Source organism: Neolamprologus multifasciatus, chromosome 1 (genome assembly GCF_963576455.1).
Source record: "Neolamprologus multifasciatus chromosome 1, fNeoMul1.2, whole genome shotgun sequence".
Classification (NCBI taxonomy): domain Eukaryota; kingdom Metazoa; phylum Chordata; class Actinopteri; order Cichliformes; family Cichlidae; genus Neolamprologus; species Neolamprologus multifasciatus.
The window spans coordinates 26,346,799-26,356,935 of NC_140439.1; the positions used below are offsets into that span (position 1 = coordinate 26,346,799).

At 39.0% G+C, this 10,137-nt stretch overlaps 1 protein-coding gene across 2 annotated transcripts in view; it reads left to right on the forward strand.

The window, feature by feature from the left end:
- Positions 1-9,486, forward strand: part of spata17 (spermatogenesis associated 17) — a 36,564-nt gene extending 27,078 nt beyond the window's left edge. Inside the window, exons 8-9 of one of the 2 annotated variants that reach the window (XM_085174279.1) lie at positions 3,196-3,347; positions 4,145-9,486. In XM_085174279.1, the coding sequence (XP_085030405.1) occupies positions 3,196-3,347; positions 4,145-4,214 (222 nt within the window). In that variant the 3' untranslated portion in view covers positions 4,215-9,486. Of the gene's footprint in view, positions 1-3,195; positions 3,348-4,124 lie in introns of both variants that reach the window. The other variant, XM_085174353.1, reaches the window with a different exon arrangement.
- Positions 9,487-10,137: the final 651 nt, after the last annotated feature.

The window sequence follows — 10,137 nt, forward strand, 5'->3', positions numbered from 1 at the left end:
GAAATGAGGCATATATTTGTCTCCTTTTATTAGCTGCAGTTCATACACTTACATACACATGCAGGCATGTCTCCAGCTGGCCGAAATGGGAATAGGTTTATTAATGGTGTCCTAGGAAAGTCTCTATGGTTGATATGAAGAATAATTGTCTATATTTATACATGTGCGCCTCATAGTGTGTCTTTTTTGTGTGCTCAGCTTGGGTCATTAGTGCAGGAAGTCCCCTTTTCTTTTGCACTCACCCCTACATCCCACACCCCCTCCATCTCATCTCTGGTGTGATAACTATCTAGTGGTGATGGATAAGGTTGAGGTGCTGGCTGTGGAAGTGGTCAGGCCAGGCCACTGATCCCGTGGTGATAGGAGCAAGGACAGGGTCTCTGTCTCTCTCCTCCTCATTCTCCCTCCTTTTTTTTTTAACACCAAACAACAACTGAAGGTCACCTTAAACATAGCGAAAACATTTAAGTTAATCTGCATTCCCAAAAGTTTAGCCGTTATTTGCACAAGTTCTTAAGTAATGTAGTCTTAGAGCATCCACTTTGAGATTTGACTTCGCTGGACACACGGACAACTCACACACACACACACACACACACACACACACACACACACACACACACACACACACACACACACACAGTGTTGGGGAGTAACGGAATACATGTACCGCCGTTACGTATTTAAAATACAAAATATGAGTAACTGTATTCCGTTACAGTTACCGTTTAAAAAGGTGGTATTTAGAATACAGTTACTTTGTTGAAATAAATGGATTACACGGCGGTACTTCCCTGTTTCATATTGTGGCGGGTCAGGACTGTTTGGGTTTTGTTTGACAGCTACGTTCTGTTGTTCCAGGCGGGCGGCAGCGTTACGGTTGCCATGGTTACAGGGTGACGCTCTCTCTCTGCGTGTTTCCTGGGTGAGAGAGCGCCTGTTGTTGTTGTGCTAAGCTAATAGGCAGAATGCTACAGGTATAGCTCTAAAGAATGTAGCATCATAGGCAGTGTAGTCCGTGCTGCAGGGAGAATGGACTGCCATACCCGTTATGTGTCTGTGAGCGAGGGAGGGAGTAAAAGGAAAAGTACGAGCTGTCATCAAGCAGAAACTGGAGCTGGAAGCATGTAAATATAATAATAACCACTGCAGCCAAGAAGAGTGCCTGACGAGCCCAGTTCTAAGTAAGCTATTAAGACTCGACTGTACACCGTGTTCGTGTTTTCCTCCAAAAACAATAAGTTCCGTTGGAGCAGCCTTTCAACGCCTCTCTCTGTCTCTCACTAGCAAAGTTGACCCAGACAACAAAGTAAAGCTAGTTTTCAGCTACGAGCTGACACAGAACCCACCGTATTAGCCAGAGGTCCCTTCACTAGGAGCCGCGGACCTTCAGTAACAGTAATAAATCACATCAATAGTACATTCATGTAGTTGTAAACAGCATGATAATATGTTAAGTAATCCAAAGTATTCAGAATACGTTACTCTCATTGAGTAACGTAACGGAATACGTTACAGAATACATTTTGGGGCATGTATTCTGTAATCTGTAATGAAATACATTTTAAAAGTAACCTTCCCAACACTGCACACACATATATATTCCAACAAGCTTTTTCACCTTTGTTCTTGCACTTAGCCTGAACTCTCTTAGGCAACTTTCTTGTAATCTGTAAGCAGTCTATTTCTCCAGCCTTCTTGGACATAAATCCAGAGCTCTATGTTAGCTGGATGTCATCAGTAATGTTGAGGTCCGGGCTCTGGGGAAGCCAATCCATGACAATCCAGTCTTCCATGGTGTGTTGTTGTTTTTTTGTTGTGGGTTTTTTGTGTTTTCTTTTTTAATCCAGATGTAGTTTTTTTTGTGCATTGGCAGTGTTTTTGGATCCATTGCCATGATGATCTCTTCATCTTGTTTGACTCCTCAAATATTTTAAGGACAAACTGCACATCATACTGAGATGTGCCAAGTTTTCAGCTTATTAGCTCCATGGGAATCACTTTGTTAGCGCAAAAATACTATGCTATGCCCTGTGTTATCTTCAGCATGTTCTCTGAATTTAACTAATAAATTGATAATAAGTGACAAAGTGCCTAAAGATACCAATTAAAATAGGTTCTTCGAAAAGTTGTCTGGTTTATCCCTTGAGTTAGATGCCTTTTTTATGATTCAGTGAATCATAGGTAAATGTAATGTGGCTTAACGAACAAACAAAAAGAGAGCCTGAAGAACTATTGTTCAAGACCACTTGTAAAAAATCACGAGAAAGTCTGTCTCCATGGAAGAAAAATAAAAAGAAATGAGGTGTGGCTCAAGACTTTTTTAATTGTGTGTGTGTTTCTTCAGTTTACCTTAACAATTTAACAACATTAACACAGATATTATGTAAGTTGACTTCTTAAATAAACTGAGTTTAAATAAACTCAGCTTATTTAAGAAGCCAGACAATTCATAATTTAGTCTTTTTCATCGAGATCACTGCTATATTTACAGAAAACCATTCCACACCCCACACCCAACAACTTACCCACCAATCTCAGCCATGGTCTGAGTAACCCTCATCCCTCTGGCCACTTACGCAAAGACTCTATACTCCGAACAAGTCTTTTGCACAACATTCAAGCACTTTTCAACTTGTCATTGTTACTGTGTGCCTTTCTTTTGTTTTTATATATATGTTCTTCTTGTTTGTTGGTTATTCCAGTCTTCTTACTATTTATATTTCCTGCACAATTGCTGCACTTTTAACAGGAAGAAAACCCTGGCAGAATCAGGCTCAGGGAGGGGCACCCATATGCTGGAACTGATTGGGGGTGAGGGGAAAAGAAGAGAACGGGGGGGACATGAAAAAAGATCCACTATCATATTCATTTAGATTTCAATTAACAAATCACCACAAAAGCCCAAATCATAATTTTAACCCATTGCAGACAGTGTCCTCATTGCTCCAAAACTGTCTTCTTTTTAACTGATACCCCTCCCATCCTCCTCTCTCCAAAATTGAACTAGCATGCTTGGTTTTACTTCTCCTGCCACTTGATCTTTTTTATTCTTTCTCTACACTTATCCTGTCTCCTGTCACAAGAGAAGAGATGCAGAGGACTGACCTCTGTCTTTTTTTAATTCTGCAATAGAGTGATTTTGCGATCAGTTTTTGACTAATGTACTGTCTATTTTGTCTGTCCTTATTCCAGGGTCTTTACAGAGAAGCAGGAGAGGCTTGGGAACAGCACTTGCATTGTCGTGAATTGATGTTATGTCTTCAGACCTCTTACATGCACCTAGAGGAGGCCCAGAATCAGCTACGTGAACTCGAGCCAGTGAGACTTAGGTTTGTACAGGAGTTCTCTGTCCGACCTGTCTGGATAATTCTTTTAGATTATATACAATATATTAGAACATTCATACATTAATCTAACATAATTCAGCTACAGGTATATCCAAGTCCCATTGTTTGGTGTGTTTTAACAGATATTATTTACTGCAAATAGTGTCTATATTAACTCGATACTAGCAAGAAGCTACAGAAATGTTACTAAAAACTTATAATAACATAATAATCCAGTGTAAGCTACATCCTTGCATGTGTCTTGTGTTGGTATCCGCCTCCTCCTTTTGATGCTCTATGTTAAATTGAGTTCAGTTTAAGCTGTATTTTATCAAAATACTGGTGTTACTGAAATGTGTGGAGCTCCACTCTAAACATTTAGGATCAAGATTCAATGAAGCCCTACAGGACAAAAGAACAAAGCTTTGGCACTAAACTCACAGCTTTGTGCTGTCCATCTGTGCCACTTATGCACTAATTCTGATAAAGTTGCTTGCTGGCATCCCTAATATAGCAAAGCTCCCAGCTGCAACTATCTCAGCTATTCTGGTGCAAAATAAGACATGCTTTCATAATTAAATATGCCACTATTTGCAGTAAATTGCTTCCCGCAAACTCTTAGTTTCAAAACTGACACTGCACCATCTCTAGTAAATCCTGACAGTAGTTTTATATCCATGGAGGGTTTTACACCAGTGAATCTAGCCCTATGAAAGTGAGAGACATAAAACTAATTTGAATTCCTGTGTGCACTATATTGTATAACTTTGCTATTTCTTGTTGTCTGACACCCAGAGGAACAGGAAGGAAGGAACACTTCACCATTTGAGCCACAGCAGCAGTTCATTTCTTCATCCAGCCCATACCGGCAAGAGCTTCAGATGATTAATATACACTGGTTATCAGAGGAGGTATGATGAAAACTAAAAAGACTAAACAAAAAGAAAAAAAATAATTTGTTTGTTTATTTATTTAATTATCCCATGTAGAGGGAATGGTCTGAATGGGCTAAAAGCTGTTGTAATGGGTTTATAGGGTTGAATTAGTTTGATCCTAAGGTATAATTCTTCTTCTAAGAAAGACATGAAAAAACAGAGCAGCACAACCTAAACCTTTCAACTTGTGTTGCACAAATTTGTCAAAAGTGACAGCAATTTAATAAATCGCCACTCTCCATCACACGCATATCTACACCCACCCACACCCATATACACAATTCCCAGCTATGCCCTCCACTGCCCCTTCTCCATGTATACGTAAATGAGGTGTATGCATGGGTGTGTATGTGTGGGTATGTTAGTGAGAGAATGTGTGAGCGTGGGCCCTGCGGTCTGGTCCAGGCATTAGGTAATTGACTGTGTCTTTGCTCAAGGCCTTTCATGGATCACCGTCCTTTATTAGCTCACTTCCCAGCACACACACTCGCATACGTGCACACCCACACACACATACACAAAGTTCCCAGCAGCTCCACCCCAGCCCCTTACTCCCCACCAGCAACCAGACCCAATTGCCCGGAAACAAGGAGTAAAACAAGAGAGAGAGAGAGAGGAGCAAGGGAAAAAGGAGAGAGCAGCGACAGGGGAATGAACTAACACGGCCCCAGGAAGTGGAGATAAATAAGTATGAGGAGAGAGTGAGCGGGTGAACGGGGTCTCCTCAAACTGACAAGAGAAATTGAGGGAGTACGATCCATATTTCACTGTATCATGTTTGTCAAATACAATTTTAGGAAGGTTGTAGATCTGCATTGGTGGTAGTATTTTGACTTTGCCTATCGCCCTAGCCCCGTTTGGGTGAAAAGTACCTGTCTAGACAAAACAGGAAACAAATGTCCCAAATACGCTGTTGAACTAACGCAGGTTCACAGCAAAACTGCATGACAGTTTTAACCTGTGTTAACAGGCATACCCACTGATTATCAAATAATATGTCGGTAAGTATAAGTGTGAATTAGAATGAGATTTGGTAATTTAAATGGTGGGATGAGCCAGGATTCCTTTATTAAGTTGATTCATTTGTTAGATAAGTATGTGTGTGTGTTTGCTGACATGTTTAGCTATTTTCTATTATTTTATTTTATTTCAAATCAAATATTTGCTAAACGTATTCTCTGTATAGTATAACATTGCCATGCAGGATGTTGTTGAGGAAGATGATAAAGACAGTAGTTGCCTGTCCTCGGCCCAGTCCTGTCATACTGCTGTCACTCAGAACTCATCAAACCTCGCATCTTTCTCTCAGAGATTCTGTGTCTTTGTATCTCTCTACCTCTGTTTACTCTCTCTCTCCTCTCACTCTGTGATAATTAGTGCATTAGTCCTATCATTGGCATCACCGTGAGCTACAGCAGCAGCCAGCGGAGCTTCTTGTCACATCTCACAGGGCCAGTGGAGTGGACAGCTCAACCCTGGTACTCATCATCTTCATACCGTGCCTAGCCAGCCTCCCCCCAGCCACATTATTTAGCTATGTTATCCAGCCATGCTCCTAATTATTTTCAAATCCTAGCCATAGCCCTCTCACCCAGTCTCTGCCACATTACCTAGCCTTGCTTGTAATCATCACCTTAAGCGTTGTTTTAGCTTCTCCACACAGCCTGAAGCCTCATCATTAACATACCCCAGTTTTGTTTTTTTTTCTGTTTTCTTTGGCTTGACCATCACAGCTCTTGGCAGTATGTACACAGCATCCTCAGACCAAACCAAGCCCTAGAAATAGCCTGTGACTCCTGGACCTTTATTTACCTTAGCCATCTGGGTCACAATATGAAAGTCTGTCAGTGTACACACACACATATCCACATGCATCCACACACATTCACAAAAATGCCAGTCCCTGCCTCTTGAAAAGCTGAGTTCCCTGTCTCAGGCCAAAGAGCGCTGTGTAAAGGTTGCCCCTTTTCTTGCCCATATGTCTGCTTACCCTTTTTGCCTATGTTCCTGGTAACCCTGTTATGCCAATGCAACAATGATGGTTAGTTTACTCGTTAGTTCATGTTATATTATCATTATTATTATCATTGTTATTTCAGGAGAAATAAAGTGATAAAGAGCAAAATGTAGGTTTTTGGTAAGCAACATATTGCCTGTAAGTACTGTAAGATAAAATGCTATAAAAGATTGTGAACCAGTTACATGCTCCAGCAAAGACTAATTTCAAATGCAGATATGGGAAAGCCCTCTGTGTTCATGCTAATTTTGTGGTCGTTATTAGCCATGTCACCAGCGGTTCTGCCTATAACCATAGAAGATAGCTAATTAGGAGGCTACGTGCTAATAAAGTACACTACAGTGAGTGGTCACGTCTGTGTTTATCTGTGCTCCAAGCCTTTCCTTCTCTTTTCATTAGACTGATGTCCATCATAACTTTCAGAGCATCAGGAGAAACTCACTGATACACACTAAAACACAAGCACTCTTCCCTCGGTCCAAGTCTTTTTAAAATTTTGCTTGTTTGTTTGTTTCTGGTAATTGTTTATTGAAATAATACCAAATATGAGGTCCAGACTGTTCTTTTCAGAACAGAAGTTAATGCATGAAAAGTTGAATGAAAAGTTAAAGGGCATAAATAAATGAAAACAAATACAAATCAAACTGGACAGGCAGACGAAGAAGAAAATGCATCGAGACATAATAGAATATAAATACTAATAAACAACCAGAACAGCAGTGGAGGCAAAAAAAACCCCAAAAACATATATAACATCAGTCATAAAAAAATAAACATAAATTATGTATCAATAGCTAAAAGTTATACCAAGATAGTAATAACAAAGTGGAGGCAAGGCTAAAGATTGTGTTAGCTGTAGCAACGACTTTGGATCAATGGACCACTATACAATGTCCAGCTTTCTAAATTCTGGCCCTTTCAAGTGATCATGTATTTGAAAAGAACGTTGGCCAAATTTGGTCGAAACCATTTTTTAATAATAGTTTTCATTGCAGCAGTTGAAGCAGCTAATGTTGCAATTTACTCCTGAAACTAATAATGTATTTAAGCTGAGACTAGTATGAAAATTATAGTTCAAAAAACCATATAGTTTGATTATCTTACCAGACTCATAACAGTGAACCCAAAAGTCATTATTTAATAATTTACATTTAAATCTAGGCTCAGGTGTAAACTACAGTACCAGGAGAGGGACTGGAAATTGTTTTCCTAACTTATAGTTAATATGTGTGGTTTTACAGTAAAGGAAGAAAGACAATTTGTAAATAATAATGAAACTGATCAAATGTTTTCTTGAAATTACCATGATATCATGGAAGACCCTGGTATTCACCACCTTTTCATTTGAATTTACCAATAATAATGGTGCCATGGGGGTATTAAAACGTGAAAAAATTTGTCTAAGGGTGAAAGTCAAAATCAAATAGATTATCAGAACAAATACAGATTGATATACACCAGAATATGATCTGATTTATCTGTTCTTGTTTCCACAGACTGTATCTAAAAGATAGATGTAGTCTCTGTGTCAACCCTCATTGGTTATTCAAAAGCTGTTATGACACTTTAGGCTTTGCAATCTCATTTTTTTAACCACTGTGCTTGAATAACAAAGATAACCTAGGACACTGTCAGATAGTTCCAGCTCTAACTAGCTAGATTAGTTAACAAGATGCATTTATGATTTACTGTGATATTGATCTATCCGACTCTGCTGCATTAGAGTCCATGTTACTAACTATTACTACTAACCATTTTACAGCTTTTGTAAAACTCGGAAACCCTGCCATTTGCTCAACCATAAAGCATTTCCCGCCACACCGCTTCCTACTTGAGACCTCAGGCTTATCAGTTAACCCACCAATTCACTTACATTATGGTGACATTTAAGACTGTATACAGAGTAACAGTGAGGGTCAAGTTCACACAGCGTGATGTTAAATGGACAGTATCTGCTAAGTAGCAGATATATTTTGGTAAGATTTGAAAGAATGAATGACTTAAGATATTTTTGGACCAAACTCTACCAGATTGAGTGACTTTGTAGAACTTTCTTTCTATAAAATAATGAATAAAAAAGGGAGTTGTTTTTGTTTCACTGTGGTTGCCTTAATACACCCAACAAAACACCACAACCACTAACAGATTGGCAGTATTTGTGTGAAAATATAAGTTAACTGCAATATAAAACGCTATGTCATCATAGTTATTCCAAAATCAAGATGGAAGTGTTTTTAAGTCTGAGTAGATGTTTTCTTCTCCATGTGTACATAGATGTCAGAGAAAGGAGGCAGACAAGCTGGATAGGGGTGTCTGTACTTTAATGGACTGCCTGTCCCTGTAAGGATATGCTCCACTGAACCATGCTGTATATAGTGTAGTATAATCACTGTCGATGTCTTTCTCCTTCCATCACTTTTTCTTTGCTCATCTTTGCTATCTTCTTTATTTGCATATGTTCTCTTTTTCTGACTTCTTCATCTGTACTACCAACCAGTAGCTTTTTCTACACCCCTTTCCCCATTCTTGTTAAAAATATCTGAGTGCATATATATATAGAGAGAAATATAAATGGATTGTGATGAAGCTAAAATGTAGATCAAAGACTGTATATAAAAATGGACATATTACCCATGGCATTATTCTGTTCAATGGTTTATTTATATAGTTTTATATAGTTTCAAATCACAAAAAAATTGCCTCAAGTTGTTTTATACAGTAAGGTAAAGATTGCAGTTTTAGAAAGAAAACCCCAACAAACAAATGACCCCTTATGAGCAAGCACTTTGCGAATGTGGGAAGGAAGAACTCCCTCTTAACCTTCAGCAGAATCAGACTCAGCAAGGGGCAGGCATCAGCTGCAACAGGTCATGTCTTGGTTTTTGAAACAATATAATTGTTGGTGTCACTATTTTAGTTTTTGGAGCCAGAAGTGACCATTGGGTATTTGGGTAGCTTAGGAGCCCACCCAAAAAAAGGGTAGACTCCTCAGATATCCATTAACTAAGGAGCAGCGTCCATTGACTGCTTTATTACATAAGATAGATACAGTACCTGTTATTTAGTGCTAAGAAAAAACAAGCAAACCAGAAGCAGACCAATAATTATAAAAAAATAAGCTCAGACTTCTTGGATAGACTTGGATATACACACACCACAAGCAATTGTCCTTTTCATATATTCCAAATGGCACCAACACTACACAAAGTAATTCTAAGAGGTCAATGCTAGACAGTGGCCCACTATAGTCATTTGTTGGCATCCATCAGTCAGTTAACTTTAAGTAAACTCAAATGTAATGGTTGAATTTATAGCAATTATAGATTAGACATGAAGACCCAGGCCATTTTTGGTTTCCAAAAAACAGGCTCTGAACATTCATTCTTTTCAGATGCATTTTTTTTTTAACTCTGAAGTCTATTTGGATTGATTGACTGTTGGGGCTACCCTCAAATGTACTGCTGTTTTTGGCACTTTCACAGTGGCTTCATTTTTCTAGGCCAGGAGCTTGTCTTATTGGATGGGCACAGAGAATCCAGCACCCACATTCTGTATCTATCTATTGGAGGTACAAGGTGTGTATGTATCACTGTGTGTGAGTCCTATTTTTTCAGGTTATGTTTGGTTTTTTTGTGTTATGGCTTTTGTAACTTTCTAAGCTGCCTAGTGTATGTATAAAAACCACCCCTTTATCAGTTGTAACTATACATGATGTGCACACTTGGGTATATGCACATGTATGCGTGTGCTATTAAAGTCTCATATGTTCCTTAGCCAGTGTGGGAATATGTGTTGGGGGTTGGGGGTGGTGATGGGACCTGGAAAGAGAAGCAATCACAAACACTTAAACCAGCAA